The following is a 21,006-nucleotide window of genomic DNA, read 5'->3' on the forward strand; positions in this document are numbered from 1 at the left end:
TGGCTACCACCTCATTTCAATAGCTAAGCCAGCCCCCTTCTCCGTCCATGTATATACTGAGAGGGTGGCTGGATTAGCTTTTTGATATGTGCAGCCAGCCAGCCCCCTTCACAGACAGCAGCGGTCACTTGCTATCACAGGAAATACTCGTGCAGGAACAGAGCGGAGCGGCCGGGCCCTGGATTGCAAATTATGTGAATACTGTCATTTATTAGTATAGATTGTATTTTTTCAACACCTCTAAAGTGGACAAAACCTCTGTATGTTAAAAGAAAAAAAAATCTATAAAGTTATTACCTGAATTATTTGAGTTGTTGCATTTCGTGGACTGCTCCTCTCCGGATTCGCAGTTTGTGCGTTTTGACTTCTAGGGAATGCAAGAACAAGGGATATGGGGTGAAGACTTGGTCCTTGAGATGGAAAATGTGCAATAAAAGGGGTTTATGCTTTTCTAGAATAAAGCGCTGAAAGTTTCTAATAAAATATCGAGAAATGAGACTTGCTGTCAGTGAATAGGAACATTCTGGTACACACACATAATATATATATATGTACTTATATACACATATATATTTCTAGTTTACCTTTCGTGCCAGAATTTTCCTCTTTTTCTTCTCCTCCTCTGAGCCGTGATGTGACTGTGCTCGTGTCAGTCGTCTGTGCTGGTAGATCTACACGGTAACATGTGCGGGGAAGGGTTAGTGCCGGTGTGAAGACAGGCGGTCTATCACCTTATCTCTGATTTATAGTGATACATAAGAAACTTCTCTTTACAGATTTATAGATTTCAATATAAAAAGAAACTTGTGGTCAATATTGCCCCCTACGGTTACATAAAATTACCAATCACACTAAATACAAATATTACTATTAGGGGGGCTTTGTCTGACACCGCAAGATGAACAGGAACGTCATTGCGTTACTGCTTTACCTTGTAAATATCACAATAAAGCCCCTTTTTCTAAAGTAAACCTCCTCATCCTTTACGGAGACTCCTGATTTTTAATAATATAGTTTCCAGTTTTATAAGTGATGAACAAAGAGAAATCCCAGGGGTCAGACCCTTCACTTGTTGATCGGTGGGGGTCCGACTGCTGGGACACTTATCCCCATTAGCGTGCATGCTAAACCAGCACTCCATTCCCTATGTCCACTTTTTCTGGCAGCACCATAGAGAATGAATTAAGCAGTGGTCGGGCATCCGGTCGGCCCACCATCTTGTATTGAGCATAAAAGTTCCCCGTTCTCGGTGCGGGTCCCAGGGGTTGGACCTCCACCCGTCAGAGTTGTCCTGCGTATAGTTGATAGTTTCTTTTAACCGGAGAACCCCTTTAATGTCATCTCGGCACAATCTAATATTGGCAGGGACATTACCAGTTTCTGCTCCTCTGCGAGCCTCTTCTCCATACATTCTTTGGCTGTTTTCAGAGCTTCTTTTAACTTTGTAGGAATCTGGAAAATAAAAAAATAATGAAATTCGTTCCAGAATCGGAATGTTCGTACAACTCTTCGCTTTTTCCCATGCACAAGTTTTCCAATGGTCTCTCTAGTCGATACGTCCCATCCTCTCCCCTTTTTGTAATGTCAACTGAATCAATCCCCCTCTCCTCCAGTATTGGGAGACCAGCATTAATCTTTTCTGAACTTTGCTCCGAGTAGTATACAAGGTGATTGTGGGAGGGAAGTGGGGGCAGGCTGTTGTCACCCCGCAGGAAGGAAGTGTGGCGGGTGTGTCACCCCGCAGGAAGGAAGTGTGGCGGGTGTGTCACCCAGCAGGAAGGAAGTGGGGGCAGGCCTTTGTCACCCCACAGGAAGTAAGTGGGGGCAGGCCTTTGTCGCCCCGCAGGAAGGAAGTGGGAGCAGGCCTTTGTCACCCTGCAGGAAGGAAGTGGGAACAGGCCTGTCACCCTGCAGGAAGGAAGTGGGGGCAGGCCGGTCACCCCGCAGGAAGGAAGTGGGGGCAGGCCTTTGTCGCCCCGCAGGAAGGAAGTTGTTGCGGGCCTTTGTCGCCCCGCAGGAAGGAAGTGGGGACAGGCCTTTGTCGCCATGCAGGAAGGAAGTGGGAGCAGGCCTTTGTCACCCCACAGGAAGTGGGAACAGGCCTGTCACCCTGCAGGAAGGAAGTGGGGGCAGGCCTGTCACCCCGCAGGAAGGAAGTGGGGGCAGGCCTTTGTCGCCCCGCAGGAAGGAAGTTGTTGCGGGCCTTTGTCACCCCGCAGGAAGGAAGTGGGAGCAGGCCTTTGTCACCCCGCAGGAAGTGGGAACAGGCCTGTCACCCTGCAGGAAGGAAGTGGGGGCAGGCCTTTGTTGCCCCGCAGGAAGGAAGTTGTTGCGGGCCTTTGTCACCCCGCAGGAAGGAAGTGGGAGCAGGCCTTTGTCACCCCGCAGGAAGGAAGTGGGAACAGGCCTGTCACCCTGCAGGAAGGAAGTGGGGGCAGGCCTGTCACCCCGCAGGAAGGAAGTGGGGGCAGGCCTTTGTCGCCATGCAGGAAGGAAGAGGGGGCAGGCCTTTGTTGCCCCGCAGGAAGAAAGTGGGGGCAGGCCTTTGTCGCCCCGCAGGAAGAAAGTGGGGGCAGGCCTTTGTCGCCCTGCAGGAAGGAAGAGGGGGCAGGCCTTTGTCACCATGCAGGAAGGAAGAGGGGGCAGGCCTTTATCACCATGCAGGAAGGAAGAGGGGGCAGGCCTTTGTCGCCCCGCGGGAAGAAAGTGGGGGCGGAACTTTGTCTCTATCGCTGTAAAACTGCTTACAGAAATAATATGACATTCACTTTAGGACAAACAAGCCATTGGGCAATGGCAGGAGCAATGCATACTAGGAAGTGAGGAAAATGAGGTTCTGGCACCTATAGTGATGGCAGAATGCTGAAGTAAACTGGACAGTTCCTGCACACATTGGTGTGTGCAACATGCAGTTTTATCTTATTGTGGGGGATGAGGGCTGCAGGATTGTGCCTTTCTACAGATTTTGTGTGAAATAGACAGGAGTCATTTACAGTGGATTGCGAAAATATTCTCCCCTCTTGGCTTTTGACCTATTTTGTTACATTACCACCTGTGTGTAAATATTTGTTGTAATCTGATTTGTGTGTGATTCATCAGCACTAAATAGTCTAAGTTGGTGAGAAAAAAATATAGGCATAAATTAAATTTATAGGATCGAATAACTAAAATTGGCATGTGCATATGTTTTCACCCCTTTTGCTATGAAGCCCCTGAAAATTTCTGGTGCAAGCAATTCTCTTCATAACAAGAGGCATCACTAACCAAACACCACCATGAAGACCAAGGAGATCTCCAAACACCACCATGAAGACCAAGGAGATCTCCAAACACTACCACGAAGACCAAGGAGATCTCCAAACACCACCACGAAGACCAAGGAGATCTCCAAACACCACCACGAAGACCAAGGAGATCTCCAAACACCACCACGAAGACCAAGGAGATCTCCAAACACCACCACGAAGACCAAGGAGATCTCCAAACACCACCACGAAGACCAAGGAGATCTCCAAACACCACCACGAAGACCAAGGACATCTCCAAACAAGTCAGGGACAAATTTGTTGAGAAGTACAAGTCAGGGTTCAGTTTAAAAAAAAAAATATATATATATATATATCCTAATCTCTGATGACCCCCCGCCCCCCCCCCCCTCCCCACCCCCGGAACACCATCAAATCCATTATCATCAAATGGAAATATGATAGTAAAACAACAAAGCTGCCAAGAGATGGCGCCCACAAAAATGGTCAGCCGGGGCAAGAGGGGCATTAATCAGAGAGGCAGCACAGAGACCAAAGGTAACCCTGAAGGAGCTGCAGATTTCCCAGTATTTGTCCATACAACCATGATGAGCCGTACTCCATAGAGGTGGCCTTTATGGAAGAGTGGGCAGAAAAAGGCCTTTCCTTACACACAAAAATTGTTAGGCTTGTTCTGAGTTTGCCAAAAGACATGTGGGAGACCCCCTAAATGTATGGAGGAAGATGCTGTGCTCAGACGGGACCAAAATTGAACTTTTTGGCCACCAAAGTAAACGCTATATCTGGCATCAAACCAACACAGCTCAACACCCCAAGAACACCATCCCCACAGTGAGACATGGCAGCATCATTCACTGGGGATGTTTATTGGCAGCCGGGACAGGGAAAATGGTCCGAGATAAGGGGAAGTTGGATGGTGCAAAATACAGGGATATTCTTGATCAGAACCCGATTCAGTAAATGTTTTGGAGTGGCCTAGTCAAAGCCCAGTCCCTTAATCCAATGGAGAATCTGTGATCAGACGTGAAGATTGCTGTTCACAAGACGAAACCATCTAACGTGAAGGAGCTGAATAGTTTTGCTTTGAGGAATGGGCAACAATTCCATTGGTAACATGTGGAAAGATCAAAAGCGACTTGCAGCTGTAATTGCCAGAAATGGAGGCTCTACAAAGTACTGACTTTAGGTGGGTGAACAGTTATGCACACTAAAGTTTTCAGTGATTTTTTTCCTATTTTACTGATGTAAACCCTCCCAAAAAAAACAACAAAAAACCAAACTTAAAATCCAGGTTGTGAGATAGCAAAACACGGGAAACGGCAGGGGCTGAATAGCTGTGCAACTGTATGAACTGTGTAATACTAGTAACAGAGCTTAATCACACACTCCATCCTGCTTGCAGAAAGCCCTGCTATACTTATGTATAGTACAAATGTCGTTATTTGCTCTGACCGCACTTATTTTTTCCTTTTCTGTGTGCATACACGATTTAGGTTGTTGCACCACAATTCTGCAGACACTGGAAATATATGTGACAAATGACCACCCACCCAGTACTAAACCAAACAGTAACCATCCCCACAATGTACCTTAAACTGAGGTTTTTCCGTATTCATCAGCATCACGTCACTAAATAACCTAAATGGGGGAGAAGAAAGACATTTAATTTAAACTGGTGACATTTTAGGTATTTTCTACATCTTTGGCCCTTATGAACTGCTAACAGCATCTGCAATACTAATAACCGACCTGCAGGTGGCGATATATATGGACATTTTAATAACTTTTCATAACTTTTTCTTAACTTTCCAATATTCTTTCTATCTACTGGTTATAAATGTAACAAGACACATTCTAGCTGTAATTTCTCACTAAGCTTCTCTGGTGCGGATCTTTCCTATACAAGAAGCCCCTGAATATTTATCATTAGTGTAAACTCATTAAAAAACATATGTCACATGACTACAAACCCATCGTCTGTCGACATAAATGATGAGAAGACTCACGGCATCTGAAGGAGCTGGGGCACGGAAGGCACGCCCGATTTACAGGCTTCACACGACAGGATGGACTCCAGGACAGACACTGAAACAGAAGTTAGGCATTTTAGGCTTCCATCACCACTTTTACTATACAAACACTCACAATGACTTGTCATTCTGGCCTGAAGAACATGTACGCTCCATGCAACCTGCATGTTTAAAGCCTGATGCTAAACCAGCAAATATTACACTTTGCACAGAGCGTCAATTTACATAGACCCCTATAGCAAGTAGGGCAGATAAACGACCCTTCCTCTAACTGCAGATCTCGCGGGGGAACGAAGCATTGGACGTGTTGAATATCAACATCCTCACTTTTTTTCCTCTGAAAGCCAGATTATCCCTTTAATGCCAAGTTGGGTGCATTTTACAAATCAGAATTTCACCGGAAATGTTCCTCTCATTTAAAGTCTAAGATAAAGCGATTGTCTGGAGACAAGTTATCATCTATCTACTAGATAGGTGACAACTTGTCGATTGGTGATGATACGACCACTGGGACTAGCACCAATTGGTTGAAAGGGAACTTTTATTCCAGTTAGAATGGGAGTGACAGTGCGCTTTGAATAGTGACAGTTCGCTTTGAATAGTGACGGTGCTCTTTGAATAGGGCGACGGTGCGCTTTGAATAGAGCGACGGTGCGCTTTGAATAGAGCGACGGTGCGCTTTGAATAGAGCGACGGTGCGCTTTGAATAGAGCGACGGTGCGCTTTGAATAGAGCGACGGTGCGCTTTGAATAGAGCGACGGTGCGCTTTGAATAGAGCGACGGTGCGCTTTGAATAGAGCGACGGTGCGCTTTGAATAGTGACGGTGCGCTTTGAATGGAACAACGGTGCCCTTTGAATAGAGCGACGGTGCCCTTTGAATGGAGCGATGGTGCGCTTTGAATGGAGCGACGGTGCGCTTTGAATAGAGTGACGGTGCGCTTTGAATAGAGCGATGGTGCGCTTTGAATGGAGCGACGGTGCGCTTTGAATAGAGTGACGGTGCGCTTTGAATAGAGCGACGGTGCGCTTTGAATATACCGACGGTGCGCTTTGAATAGTGACAGTGCGCTTTAAATAGAGCGACGGTGCGCTTTGAACAGAGCGACGGTGCGCTTTGAATAGTGACTGCGCTTTAAATAGAGCGACGGTGTGCTTTGAATAGAGCGACGGTGTGCTTTGAATAGAGCGACGGTGTGCTTTGAATAGTGCGACAGTGCGCTTTGAATAGTGACAGTGCGATTTAAATAGAGCGACGGTGCGCTTTGAATAGAGAGACGGTGTGCTTTGAATAGTGCGACAGTGCGCTTTGAATAGTGCGACAGTGCGCTTTGAATAGAGCGACGATGCGCTTTGAATAGAGTGACGGTGCGCTTTGAATAGAGTGACGGTGCGCTTTGAATAGAGTGACGGTGCGCTTTGAATAGAGTGACGGTGCGCTTTGAATAGAGTGACGGTGCGCTTTGAATAGAGCGACGGTGCGCTTGCCAGACCTATGTCCCAATCATTCCCTTGGTATTGGGCTACAGAGTGTTGTCCTCTGCTTTTTCTGGCAGCCCCAAAGAGAATGAATGGAGCGGCAGTCAGCAATCCAATCTTGCACTGGGGATAAAAATTGCCGTGTGTGCCAAACTGTGTAGGTTCGAGTGGTCGGACCCTCACCAATCCGTTTGTTTGAGTTGTACAACGCCTTTAAGTTTTTATGGCCTTTTCGCTACATATTTTAGTGACCATCTCTTTAATAGTAGAGTGTCCCACGGTGCGGCTGGGAAAGTGGACATCGTTGTGCTGTAAATTGCCACATTTGTGTGCGGTGATGACCTTAATACATACTAAAAGTATGTTCTTCACCTGCCCAGGCCGAGCAGAATCTGCATCACAAAACTGCTGCAATCCGGAGTAAATGAGGCAACTAGAGACAAATCAGGAGACACCAAATGCGGGAAATGAATCCTGATGACAGTGGATGTAATCGGGGACAAAAGATGATGAGGCCGTTCTGTAATTACAGCGAATGTTCCCGGCTGGAGCTGCTGTGAAATTAGATTTGCTCGGTTGTCAGATGCAGGAGATTTGCAGACTCCACAAAAGCGTCCGTAAGTAAAAGCCGGAATATAAGGCAATTAATTCCACATCTTATCGCTTAATGTATTTAGCGCCGTGTGCCCTGACGATGCCGGGAGATCTGAGAGCTTTATTCATGGCGGCTGATGCCATCAGACACAGGTCACACGCATGGCAAGTTTCATAAGAGGAGGGAGGTTCAGCACCATGCCAGCACATTTATTTTTCTTAATTATCGATATTTCTTTGCAGATAAGTTTTCCTATAAACGATTACCTCCTACGCTGCCGCACAGAGATCTTCTGAGTTCTTCCTTCTACATGCTGAATGGCTTTTTATTACATATTTCATGTACATTTATCTTCCTCTTCTGAAGTAGACTGAGCAGAGAGCACTAGATGTATCATGGAGGGTCTAAAAGTTGGACCATCCACGGAGCTCAGTAATAATAATAATTTTTTATTTATATAGCGCCAACAAATTCCGCAGCACTTTACAATTAAGCGGGGACATGTACAGACAATAAATTCAGTACAAGGTAAGACAATTTAAACAGTGACATTAGGGGTGAGGTCCCTGCTCGCAAGCTTACAATCTACAAGGAAATGGGGGGACACAATAGGTGAAAAGTGCTTGTTATTTCAGGTCTGGCAATTATAATAAATAGGGATTTTCATATGAAGCTGCATGATCCGGTCATCAGCCCGTGTGTTTAAGTGCAATAGTCAAGTATCAAGTGCAGTTATCGTGTGCATGGAGGGTGTGGAGACAGATGAATAGTAGGGTGCAGATTCAGAGTAATATTTGGAAGGAGGGAACAGGGCAAAGTTAGTTTACTGAGTAGTTGATGTGGTAGGCTTGTTTGAAGAGATGGGTTTTTAAAGCGCGCTTGAATAGGTCGGGGCTAGGTATCAGTCTGATCGTCTGGGGAAGTGCATTCCAGAGAGCTGGCGCAGCACGAGAGAAGTCTTGGAGACGGAGGTGCGAGGTTCGGATTACGGGGGATGTTAGGCTTAGGTCATTTGTAGAACGGAGGGCACGTGTAGGGCGATAGACGGAGATGAGAGAGGAGATATAAGGCAGTGCAGAACTGTGGAGAGCTTTGTGGGTGAGAGAGATTAATTTATACTGGACCCTGTAGCGAATGGGTAGCCAGTGTAATGACTGTAACAAGATGGAGGCATCGGTGAAGCGGCTGGACAGAAATATGACCCTGGCTGCCGCATTCAAGATGGATTGGAGGAGAAAGTTTGGTAAGAGGGAAACCGATCAGAAGAGAGTTGCAGTAGTCCAGACGAGAATGAATAAGAGCGACAGTAAGAGTCTTAGCAGTTTCAATGGTGAGAAAAGGTCGGATTCTGGAGATGTTTTTAAGATGCAGGTGACAGGAGCGAGTGAGTGATCGGATATAGGGAGTAAAGGAAAGTTCGGTGGCGAATATGACCCCAAGACAGCGGGCATGCTGCTTGGGAGTTATGGTTGAACCCTCCAGGGTAATTTCGATGTTGGGTAGAGTGAGGTTAGTAGAAGGGAGAAACACAAGAAGTTCAGTTTTGGAGAGATTTAGTTTCAGATAGAGGGAGGACATGATGTTAGAGACAGCAGACAGACAATCCTTGTAAGAGGACGTTCACACTTCCACTTGTCTGTTCCGGTTTAAGAACAAACGGGATAATGTCAAAAACGGTCCAGTTTCATCACTGTTGCAAACTTAAGCAGAGAGACCACACTGGATATTATGGAGTCTGGCAGATTAAACTTTTAGAAACTTTTATCTTCCCATTTTGAATATCCTACCAAAGACAAAGAAATCAATAAGTCTCCCAAAAATATTACATTTTATTAATCAACAATTACGAACAATAATAAGAAGCCATGCTATTTAGCAATGGCATATAAAGAAACTTTTTTTCCATATGTATTGATCAAATGAAGTTCACAGATGGAGCTAAAAAAGAGAGACAACAAAGGGTACATAGAGTTTAGTTAGTAATCGAGTAATAAATTAGTCACATGGACATGCAGCATAGGAGAGTACATGAAAAAGCACATTCCTATGTGCCACCCCCTGAAGAAGCCCTTGCGAAACGTGCGTTGGCCTACATGGATGTACACTCAGGGACATGGGTAAGATGCAATTGTTTTGACTATGTGTTTGGTCAGTATTGGTCATGCTTGTAGTTGCAATTCACTGGTGTTATATGGTCATATACAAATGTGTGTTATACAATAATTAGGCCTTGCACATTTGTATTTTTTTGCTTGTTGTACATGATAATCTACTTTTTCATTTTTGTATGTGTTTGAGTGACAGCCACACTGATATTACAATCATCATAGTGATACTTTCTTAAGTGTGTTAGCTGCACACTATTTCACACACTTTTTGGTGATATATTCTACTTTTTGATGTACACTCCTATGCTGCATGACCAAGTGACTAATCAACTCTATGTACCCTTAGTTGTATCCCCCTTTTTTAGCTCCATCTGTGAACCTAATTTGATCAATACATACGAAAAAAAAATTTTCTTATATGCCATTGCTAAACAGCATGGCTTCTTTTATTATTGTTCGTAATTGTTGATTAATAAAATGTAATAGTTTTATAATTTTTTTTGGAGATTTATTGACTGTTTTTGGTAGGATATTCAGAATGAACGTAACAGCTTCTAAACGTTTAATTTGCTGGAGGAATACATAGCTGTTTATAAATGGTTAATCTGCTGGAGGAGAACATAGCTGTTTATAAAGGGTTAGTCTGCTGGAGGAGAACATAGCTGTTTATAAAGGGTTTATATGCTGGAGGGGAACATAGCTGTTTATAAAGGGTTTATATGCTGGAGGAGAACATAGCTGTTTATAAATGGTTAATCTGCTGGAGGAGAACATAGCTGTTTATAAAGGGTTAGTCTGCTGGAGGAGAACATAGCTGTTTATAAAGGGTTTATATGCTGGAGGGGAACATAGCTGTTTATAAAGGGTTTATATGCTGGAGGGGAACATAGCTGTTTATAAAGGGTTTATATGCTGGAGGGGAACATAGCTGTTTATAAAGGGTTTATATGCTGGAGGGGAACATAGCTGTTTCTACTGGATTAATCTGCTGGAAGGGAACATAGCTGTCTCTAAACGGTTAATCTGCTGGAGATGTACATGGCTGTTTCTAAAGTAGCAAATTGCTAAGAGGACAGAGCTGCTTGTAAACGGTTAATCTGAGTCTTTTACTGAATTCAGTACAAACCAGCCGGAGCCAAATGACACAGAAGGGACGGCTGTAGGATTTACCACTGCTGCTGTTCCCTGCCATCTCCTCCTGCTGCTCATTGCTCCTTATGTGACTTTGCTCAGGATGAAGAGAACAGGATACACACAGTCCAGCCTCCGCTCATAGTGGTATCATTCAGCTCAGAAGCAAAAAGTCTTACATTTCTACCAAAACAGTGAGACAGCAGAGCACATTTAGCTACACACAGCGACCTTTCTTACAGGTTCAGAGAGGACATTTGTTCATTTTCCTAATTATATATATTTGATAAAGGTTCCTACTTGGCGGCCTGTAATACAGGACAGGTCTGCACTCTGGCAAACAAGTGACAATCCTGAGTACAGGACCCACATAACAGGGTGTATTAAACTTATGTTAATTGGTGTTCTCACCAATTAATGATAGTTTTCGGAAACACAAGTTGTTGTTTTTTTTTTGTTTGTTTGTTTTTTTTTAATTCAGAACCCATTAGTTCTGCCAACTAGTCAGGGTCCAAACTTCCACTTGTGAATGAGCCGAATGTGGTACTGCAGCTTGGCTGAGTTGAGATTATGCGGCAGTACCAGGCACGGCCTTTGGACAAGGGTGGTGCTGTTTCAGGATGAAAATTAATATTTCTGTCTTATGTCCATTAGTTTATTTAGCGAAGACCGTACTCACCTACTGACATGGACGGAGCGGGAGGAAACTGGTCTACAGGTATAAAATCTGGAGGCCGGCCGTACGTCATTTCATATAGTAAGTGGCCGAAGCAGTGCACGTCAATACTTTCCAAAGTCTGCAAAATGAGGAGCACATCACCAAAAGGTCAGAGGAACGTAGTGTCTCATACTAAAGGTAAAGACTTTCTCCAAGCAGAATTGTACCGCTTCCCCGTTCTCTCCAGCACTGCCTGCGTTAGAAATCAACTTCAGGCTGGTGCTGCCGAGTCCGGTCCTACGTGTCACAGCACAGGCAGTCAGTGTGCGGAGCCCCCGCAAGGATGGCACTAGCTCTAGTAGGAAGCCTCGGCTTCTAGGTTTGTCTGCATCACCTCACCCCACTTCACAGCAACATATGATGTTGCATGGGACTGCAGGAAACATCAACTAAGTTATCCCTGTATCACCGGTGTTGTTACATGGGACTGCAGGTGACATCTACCACATCATATATGCCCAAAGAGTTATCACTATGTTATTCTGTAATGTTACATAGGGCTGCAAGTAACATCTGCCACATGATATATACCCAGAGAGCTATCACTGTTATCTGTGGTGTTACATAGGACTGCAGGTGACATCTACATTATGTGTGTTCAGTGGGATATCACTGTTGTCTGTGGTGTTACATAGGACTACAAATGGCATCTATTACATTATACAGGAGTTATCACTGTGCTAATATGGTGTGTTACATAGGACTGCAGGTAATATCTACTACATTTTATGTATTTCAGGGGGTTATTACTGTGTTATTTGGGTGTTACATAGGACTGCAGGAAACATTTACTACATTTTCAGAAAGGGAAACATGCCTTTAATTTTGGTTACCATTACTTTATTTTCATGGGAGGAGAAAGGGCGTGTAAATGGGCATGAGCTATTAAAAAAGAGGTGTGACTTATCCTGCACTCCCGGACAGGACTGCGAGCCCTGCGCAGCACCACGACAGGACTGCGACCCCTGCGCAGCACCACGACAGGACTGCGACCTCTGCGCAGCACCACGACAGGACTGCGGGCACTGCGCAGCACCACGACAGGACTGCGGGCCCTGCGCAGCACCACGACAGGACTCCGACCCCTGCACAGCACCACGACAGGAAGGACTGCGACCCCTGCGCAGCACCACGACAGGAAGGACTGCGACCCCTGCGCAGCACCACGACAGGACTGCGACCCCTGCGCAGCACCACGACAGGACTGCGACCCCTGCGCAGCACCACGACAGGACTGCGACCCCTGCGCAGCACCACGACAGGACTGCGACCCCTGCACACCACGACAGGACTGCGACCCCTGCGCAGCACCACGACAGGAAGGACTGCGACCCCTGCGCAGCACCACGACAGGAAGGACTGCGACCCCTGCGCAGCACCACGACAGGACTGCGACCCCTGCGCAGCACCACGACAGGACTGCGACCCCTGCGCAGCACCACGACAGGACTGCGACCCCTGCGCAGCACCACGACAGGACTGCGACCCCTGCGCAGCACCAAGACAGGACTGCGACCCCTGCACACCACGACAGGACTGCGACCCCTGCGCACCGCACGGCCGCCCGTCTACAGCAGGAACTTACATTGATTTTTCGGAACTGTGTGAAGTAGGATCTGTAGAAGGACGGCAGGCCGAGCAGGGAGTTCTCCAGGTCCATAAGCCGACACGTCTCCCCTTCAAGCATAACATTAGAAGCATGGAGGTGGCCATAGGGAAAGCCCCGATCATGGAGAAACTTTAGTACCTGGAGGATCCGGGGGGAAAAAAATGACACTAACATACGGCCGAAAAGAAGCTTCTATGAAGTCAGTTCTCCCTCTAAATTCATTTAAAAATAAGTTTTTCCTACAAAATATATTTATCTCCTATGGACACATGAGAAATGTCTGAAAGCTGGGACCTCGACCAATCACGGGAATGACGGTTCGGAAATTCTCTGTGTGAGTGAAGCAGCTTTCATTGTCTATGGGCCTGATGGAGATGTCTCCCTCAGGCCCATAACAGTAACTGCAGCAGAGGTCGTACATGCTCACTACCGCTCCATTCCCAAAGGGGACTAAGAGACCCCCTTTTCTCCTGATTTGTGGGGTCCCAGAGATTGTACATTTATAATCTATCCGGAATTAGTCAGTATACCACAGACAATGAATGGAGCAGCAACATCACCTCCGGGCCACGTTCTTACGGCCCGGGGGTGAACGCTGCACCGACCTAACAAGCATCATTTATCCAGTTGATAGGTGATACTTTTTCAAGATCCTTTTAAAAGTGTCAGGCTATGTGCACACGTTCAGGATTTCTTGCAGAAATTTCCTGAGCAAAACCGGACATTTTCTGCAAGAAATCCGCATGCGTTTTTTTCGCGTTTCTTTCTGGAGCTTCCCAATGCATTAAATAGCGGGAAAAATGCAAAAAATCCGCAAAATTAATGAACATGCTGCATTTTTTTTTACTGCGATACATTTTTTTTCGCGGGAAAAAAAGCATCATGTGCACAAAAATTGCGGAATGCACACAGCCTCAAAGATGCTTCAAAATCCACGTTCTGTCTCTTGACAGGCTCGGGGATCTATCCAGTTTCTCACCATGCTTTACACCGCAGCTCTGCTCATTTAAAGTCAAACTACCAGTGGTAAAAAAAAAAAAAATTAGATTGTCAGGCAACTACTAGATAAAAATTGAGGCAAATCAGCCTCAGAAAAGAACCTCCATATAACAGCACATTTGGTTCCTCTGTGCCTCTCACGATGCAAAACCCATAAAACTGAAGAAAGTGTTTATATTAAAAGAAGGGGTTAAAATAAGTGGGGGTCCAACTTGCAAAATTCCTCCAAACAACAGAATAAAGGGGCAGACGTGCTCCCGTCCATCATTTACACAGGTATAGTGCCACGCAGCCAGTTGTGGCCATGCGTGGTACTGCAGCTTGTCCACAATTACCCAGCTCTGAAGCCCATTCATTATTTTTTTGGTTAATTAATCTTTATTTATTCTGCATGATATTTTCAATCCTTCCCCGTAACCGCAGCTTTACTGCAAAACATGACAAATACCTCTAAAATCTGTCTCCCAAGTGTTTTGATTTGCTGCAGGTCCAGCCCTTGGATTTTTCTGGGATTACAATATTTCTTTAAAAATGGATCTTTAGGTTTGGCCTGAAAGAGAAAGGCAAATCAGCTGAAGCTAAAAATACACCAGGAAATGCAGGTACAAAAAAATAAATAAATAAACGGCGGTCAGAGGCTCGCTGCAGCCTGGGCGGGCGGAAGCTCACATTCACATTAATGCAAATCAGAGGGCGACGGAAGAACATGAGCTCCATCCACCGAGAAACGTACAACAAAGACCGAGAACAACCACGGTAGACAAATCCACGGGGCCTACTCTACATGGAACCTGCTGTAACAAGCTGCATAACCTCCGACGCGTCCTCTACCCCTGACCGTACACAACACGTGAACTCGGCCTAAAGGTACCAGGGGCGGATTTTAGGCGCAAATTTCTAAAATGAAATCCGCAGAGTTTCGGCCTCTAAAAAAAAAAATCTAATTTCAGATATCAGGAACTTCCTATATTCAGGATTTTTCCCTCTATGATGATCAGGGCTGTGGAATCGGAGTTCTAGAGTCAGAGTCCATTTCGGTGGAGTCCGAGTCGGTGTCATGGAAATTGAGGAGTCGGAGGTTTGGCTTACCGACTCCACAGCCCTGATGATGATGATGATGCATGATGGTGCACACTTTCCAAAATTGGAAAATCGAAAAGGAGCCACCAGTCCAGTGTCGCCGCTGTTACCTTGTAGATCAGATCCTTTAACGTTCCCTTTTCATTGAACGGTCTGATGACGAGGGCGGAGGACTCGCTGGCTGTGACGAACGTGACGCGGTGGATGTACGGATGCTGCCGAAATAGGACAAAATCTATCAATTTATGGAAAAAGGGACATGACGGCAAAATAATAACAGACGGTAAGGATGTACAGACAGACACTACATGTGCGAGCGGCACATTCTCTGCCAGAGACATTACTCTCCCGATGTTTTTGACAATAAAATGTGATATTTCTCAGGAGGCACGTTATAAACTGTCAAGAATGACAGCGGAGGGCGAGCGCCCGGCGCCAGAAAACTGGCAAATCTTTCCAGAGAATTAGGTCATCGGAAGGTACAGGGTCATTTATGGATGAAGGCCGACACTTGCTATTTCTGGTTCCTAATAAACCAATGATGTCAAACTTTTCCATTCTGTAGGGCGACACTAGTCGTAAAGTCTAGAATCAGAGCTTTTAGGATCCTCCGATGTCCCTGAAGTCATTGGCGAAAGATTCAGCCGTCAGGATTGTAAATCTTTAATATCCATCACAACATTAGCCTTATTTTTTCTATGGAGGCCCCAGTAGTGACAACAGGTCCATGTGGGACCGTGCCTGTGTGCAAGGAGCATAAACCCGAAATTTAATTATGTGGTGCAGGACGACGGTAACTGCACAAGACATGGCCGAATATATTCAAATGGAATCGAACTTTACAAAAATCCATGTACTCCATACAGATTTCTGGTAATTCGTGCTGCGCAAATTCAGCAAAGTACCGGCCAGCTGGGTGCTATCTTGCTGAACAAATCGTACCGGGAGGGCAAAAAGTTAAAAAACATAAAACGAAATACTCCTTTCACCGCTCACCTCTCCTGAGTATCGTAAAGTCACGACACGCACTCTAGATCGGGATTTCTGGCCACGAACATCATAAGGTAACAACGCCCCGACGCGCGCCACAAACTTGTGCAGGTAAATCCCGGGTCTGGTGATGACCGGAAGTCCCAGCTTAGAGTGCATGCCGTCACTACCATACAACGCACATCCAGGGGCCTACACACAGAAGTCCTCGCCTAGCATGAAGAGTCCCAGGGTTTCATCGCACACAGGGGACAGCGAGTAACAGAAGTGGTCGGAGAGGTGAGCGGGGAGGTAGTATTAGTAGTTTTGGGGTTTATTTTCTACATCTCACGTTTATTATCATCTGGGATCCCCCCAGATCACAAAGCAAAAACAAGGGACCTTCAATTCACGGTGAATAAATTCGCTGCAAATCGAAGTTCCTGGTAAAATCCGTGCGATTTGGCAAATTTGAATCTCATCAGATCCGCTCATCTCTGGAAGCAACGTGTACTCACCGTCCATGACGGCAGCAGTTTTATCGCACACTGAAAGTCTTTATCCTGCAGATATTTATCGGGACCCAAATCAGCCTAAAATGCAAAAAAAAAAAAAAAAAATCACATTTTTAGCAATTAGCACGGATCACTCTCAGTACCGCGGTGACGGTACGGCAATCACAAACTGTGTGGAATTAAATCTAGTATAATAAAAAAAAAAAAAGATCAAGTAAAGGAAAACTACATAAGAGGCATTTCCGGTGATTTTCACTTTTTGCTTCGGTGAGCTTCTACATTCACACTTTTTTTCGTTTTTTTTTGCACAGTATTTTTGCTGTAATTTTTTTTTTTTTATACGAGACCCAAGTCAGTCATCATTTGCAATTTTTTTTTTAGTCACTTTTTCTTTTTTTAAATCTTGTGACATTTGTTAATATTTTTGCACCAAATTTATCAAGATGGCGCACGCGATTTATGAATTTTACGCAAAACTAAAAACGCTGTTTATTTTTGTCAAACTTTTTTGTAATTTTGTTGGCCTAAACGTATAAAAAAAAAGCACATTAAAATAATGAAAAGTAAATAAAAACATCAAAAGCCAGACAAAAAAAAAGGCACACGTACAATAATGAATCTGGCCCATGGTATGACAACAATCACAGTTTTACATATTAGCGGTGCTAATGCTTATTTATTTATTAAGAAACTGCATATATGCATTTGTAGAATGTAGGGGGTCCAGCTTCGTGGGAACACGGCCTCAAGTCACCTAAGAACTAGGACTCAGCCAGGGTAAGGCACACGTACTCATCAGAAACAGATTGGGCATGTTGGTTTTCAACATGCCCAATCCTTTGGTCTCAAAACGTCAGAGATCTTTCTGTCGACCCCTATAGCAAATATACATCTCTGCCACCAGTGATAACTGCGAAGCACAAAATGCCCATTACGGATGAACGTACCCAGCTTAAGACGAGCGGCTCCTTTGGTTGACTCTTACACTTCATCAGGAAATATCTTTTCCGTAATCTCCAACCTACAGCAAAAGACACAAGACGATGCGGTCACCGAAAACCAAAGCTCCGGGGTCACTGTTCATGTTCCGGATCACATAGATGAACTCACCGATGTCCTTCAGGGGCTCAACCACCTCGAATTTGGGCTCTGATCGGAAAAACATTGAAACTTGCTGCAAGGCAACTTCTGCAGGGGAAAGAAATAGAAAACGTGAGGGACATCGGAGGTGCCGGACTCCGAGGGGCCCAGCTTTAATGTAGAGACGAAATTAAAGGGCTTGTCCAGCGTCGCTCACTTTTGCAGCGGAAGGGAGCAGTGCCAGTGGCGTTACGATGCCACATACTTGCCGATTGTGCATCTGCAGAGTGTCCTAACATCATCGGCACCGCTGAACCGTTAACGCAGGAGTGAACCGCGCCAGACAACCTCTTTAATAAATCATATGAACGCCTGAGTCAACTAGTAATAATAATAATTAAAAAAAAAAAAAATCAAAGAGTCCATTTTACCGCTTCGGTGCTATAGAGCTGCTCCCACTACCATGCTCTCTTACTGATGGTGAAGGCCAAGCACCACTGGCCACCAACTGGGAGAACAGCTTACAAATGGGGGTTCCTACAGATCAATGGCTGCCCCCTTGCTCAACCAGCTTGAAATATGCTTCTTCCATGCGCATGTGGAGTCTTTTTGCCGAATTTGCTTAGCGGAAACTCATAAGTTTTTGAGAAGTTTTGGAATTTGGAAGAGGTTTTGCACAGTTTCCGCTCCAAAAACTCCTCCATATTTCAATATTGGCGCTATCCAGCACTCCTTACTAATGCAATTCGTTTGCATTAAAACCTCGCTAATCGAATTCTCAAAAATACAATGAATAAAAGATAAAGTGAAAGACTGTAATAAAAACCGAGGTGTGGATGAAGTCTTATACATCACGACTCGCTATCCGGCTTCTCTGTGAAATAATTTGGCAAGTGACAAACGTTGATAACGAAAACAAGATTTCAGCTCCTGGAAGAGATGGTGTATGGAGCAGCGGCGACTGCATCATCTGGTGTTGTTCTGTTGTATTCCCATAACGCTGTGTGGTGAGGACAGAACAGACACGGTCTCATGCGGGGAGAGAGCAGCTGTAGCCCAGGTGTGTGCAGGCACCACATGCAAGCACAATTCTGCTTTACTGCAAACTTCCGTATTCTTCTCCTCTTCAGTCAGTGAGCCCTTCTAATTTTAAAACTGACCTGAGCACCTCCTTAAAACATGGTATCCCCCTCGCAAGGATATGCCGACATTTAGTGATAACTTTTACCCTGCATGGCAGTGCTCCTGACCCCCTGGCGGTTCCCCTGACTCCCTGGCAATGCTCCCGACCCCTTGGCGGTGCCTTTTGCAGGGGATGCAGCACTGAAGAAATGATTCTGCTCCTTCAATTTGTGGGGGTCCCAAGTCTCAGCTTTCAAGCAATGATTAAAGTGATGGTATATCCAAGTCATAGATTATTACTCTCTGAGATGGGAAGATTATTAATCACTGAGATGGGAATACCCCTATAAAAGTTTATTCTCCAAATCACCAGTTATTCTTAACCATTAGACATGGGTAGCTTGCTGATCGCTGGGGATTCGATCACTGGAAACCCCAACGATTCTGAGATTGAGGCTCTAAAACCCCCCAAAATGAGAATCTGCAGCCCTATCTGGAATGAAGCGGAGATGTAAATGGTTTACCTCCACTCCATTCACTGTCTATAGGACTGACGACAATAGCTGAGGCTTGTAGTCTGCTGGCAGTCCCATTATCTATACTGTCACATGGCGTTCACTCTTCATTTATAGAATCAGTGGAAGTCCTAGTGCTCGGATCCCACAGATCTGTACCTTGAGCTCAGTGACAGGAATGGTGGGAAACCCTTTAAAATAGGCTAACCAACCAAATCTACTTATCACCTATCCTCATGTTTCGTTGTGGGGTCGGGGTGGGGGCACGTGAGATCAGGATTTCTTTCACAATGTCAGTGCATTACAGAAGTCAATGGTAAGGTAGTCACACATATGCACCCCCGCTGCATCCCCATGGGGGGTACCCGGCCCATTCTACAACACAGACATATACAAAGACAGGACAAGGAGGCGCTATAATAGACCGCCAATCACATACCAGTGTAATTAGCAGAGTAATTACTGGGGTCAAGGAACTTCTTCACTGGTTCGCAGCCGCTAAGGATATGATTGGAGGTGATGTGGCTCAGATAATTCTGAAGTCCTTTCTGTCTCTCGGCTATGAATTCCCGGTCCATGTTACCTATCAGCTTCTTAGGAGGGAGAGGTAGACTTAATCCTGAGATCTGGGGGGAAAAAAAAATCAAAAGGAAACAAAGTTCAAATGTTGCAAAAACCAAACTTAGAAGAGCAAATGCACAAAGCTGAGCCTGGACCTCGGGACACGAGGCAGGGAAATCAGAGGCAGCACAACCGCACAGGCAGCGCACCCACAGAGGTAGTTCACCCGCAGAGGCAGCGCAACCCACAGAGGCAGCGCACCCGCAGAGGCAGCGCACCCACAGACGTAGCGCACCCGCAGAGGCAGCGCACCCACAGACGTAGCGCACCCGCAGAGGCAGCGCAACCCACAGAGGCAGCGCACCCGCACAGGCAGCGCACCCGCACAGGCAGCGCACCCGCACAGGCAGCGTACCCGCACAGGCAGCACAACCCACAGAGCCAGCGCACCCGCACAGGCAGCGCAACCCACAAAGGCAGCGCGCCCACAGAGGCAGCGCACCCCACAGAAGCAGCGCACCCCACAGAGGCAGCGCCCCCCACAGAGGCAGCGCCCCCACAGAACGTTCTTATACACTGCAACATTCCATGGCAGTTCTCTACTTTAACCCCTTCATATCGCAGCCATTTTCCATATTTTTCCTTTGCTGGATCTGTGTGTTGAGCTGTGGGGTTCAATTGGTTCCATTTATGAGAGTCACAAGATGCAATGATCGCTATTTATTACATTTCTTTTAAGGCAGGTACAAACCCCCCAAAACTGCCATTTTGGCATTTCAACATTGGCTTTGCTTTATAGCGTACTTTATGGGATGAATAACTTTCCATTGTGATAAATCAGAGGTGAAAATGGCAAATATGCTTTATTTTATATACGGTAGGTAAAAGGAGATGATTTTATTTTATTACTTTTCATTGTATTTTTACCTTTGAGCTTGTGACTGTTCCAGTATAAAGTGCTAGGCTGCACAGGAGTATCAAAATGTCAGCAACGTTGGCCTACTGATTGCATTGTAGAGAAGAGGTTGCGGTGGGCGATGGGCTGCCAGACGGACAGGAGGTTGGGGCAATGGGCTGCCAGGCGGAAGGGACATTGGGGCAATGGGCTGCCAAGCGGACGGGAGGTTGGGGCAATGGGCTGCCAGGCGGACGGGAGGTTGGGGCAATGGGCTGCCAGGCGGACGGGACGTTGGGGCAGGCAATGGGCTGCCAGACAGATACAAAGTTGGG

The 21,006-nt window shown here is 45.8% G+C and overlaps 1 protein-coding gene across 2 annotated transcripts in view; it reads right to left on the bottom strand.

The window, feature by feature from the left end:
* Positions 1 to 21,006, bottom strand: part of PXK (PX domain containing serine/threonine kinase like) — a 57,251-nt gene that overhangs the window by 15,327 nt on the left and 20,918 nt on the right. For both annotated transcript variants that reach the window (XM_069736644.1, XM_069736646.1), the window contains exons 4-16: positions 19,655 to 19,841; positions 17,609 to 17,686; positions 17,446 to 17,519; positions 16,502 to 16,576; positions 15,125 to 15,229; positions 14,383 to 14,484; positions 12,912 to 13,073; positions 11,288 to 11,405; positions 5,273 to 5,351; positions 4,856 to 4,904; positions 1,375 to 1,452; positions 585 to 671; positions 298 to 367 (exon numbers count right to left, since the gene is read on the bottom strand). In XM_069736644.1, coding sequence (XP_069592745.1) covers positions 298 to 367; positions 585 to 671; positions 1,375 to 1,452; positions 4,856 to 4,904; positions 5,273 to 5,351; positions 11,288 to 11,405; positions 12,912 to 13,073; positions 14,383 to 14,484; positions 15,125 to 15,229; positions 16,502 to 16,576; positions 17,446 to 17,519; positions 17,609 to 17,686; positions 19,655 to 19,841 — 1,264 coding nt within the window. The remainder of the gene's footprint in view (positions 1 to 297; positions 368 to 584; positions 672 to 1,374; positions 1,453 to 4,855; positions 4,905 to 5,272; positions 5,352 to 11,287; positions 11,406 to 12,911; positions 13,074 to 14,382; positions 14,485 to 15,124; positions 15,230 to 16,501; positions 16,577 to 17,445; positions 17,520 to 17,608; positions 17,687 to 19,654; positions 19,842 to 21,006) is intronic.

This window comes from Ranitomeya imitator, chromosome 8 (genome assembly GCF_032444005.1).
Source record: "Ranitomeya imitator isolate aRanImi1 chromosome 8, aRanImi1.pri, whole genome shotgun sequence".
Classification (NCBI taxonomy): domain Eukaryota; kingdom Metazoa; phylum Chordata; class Amphibia; order Anura; family Dendrobatidae; genus Ranitomeya; species Ranitomeya imitator.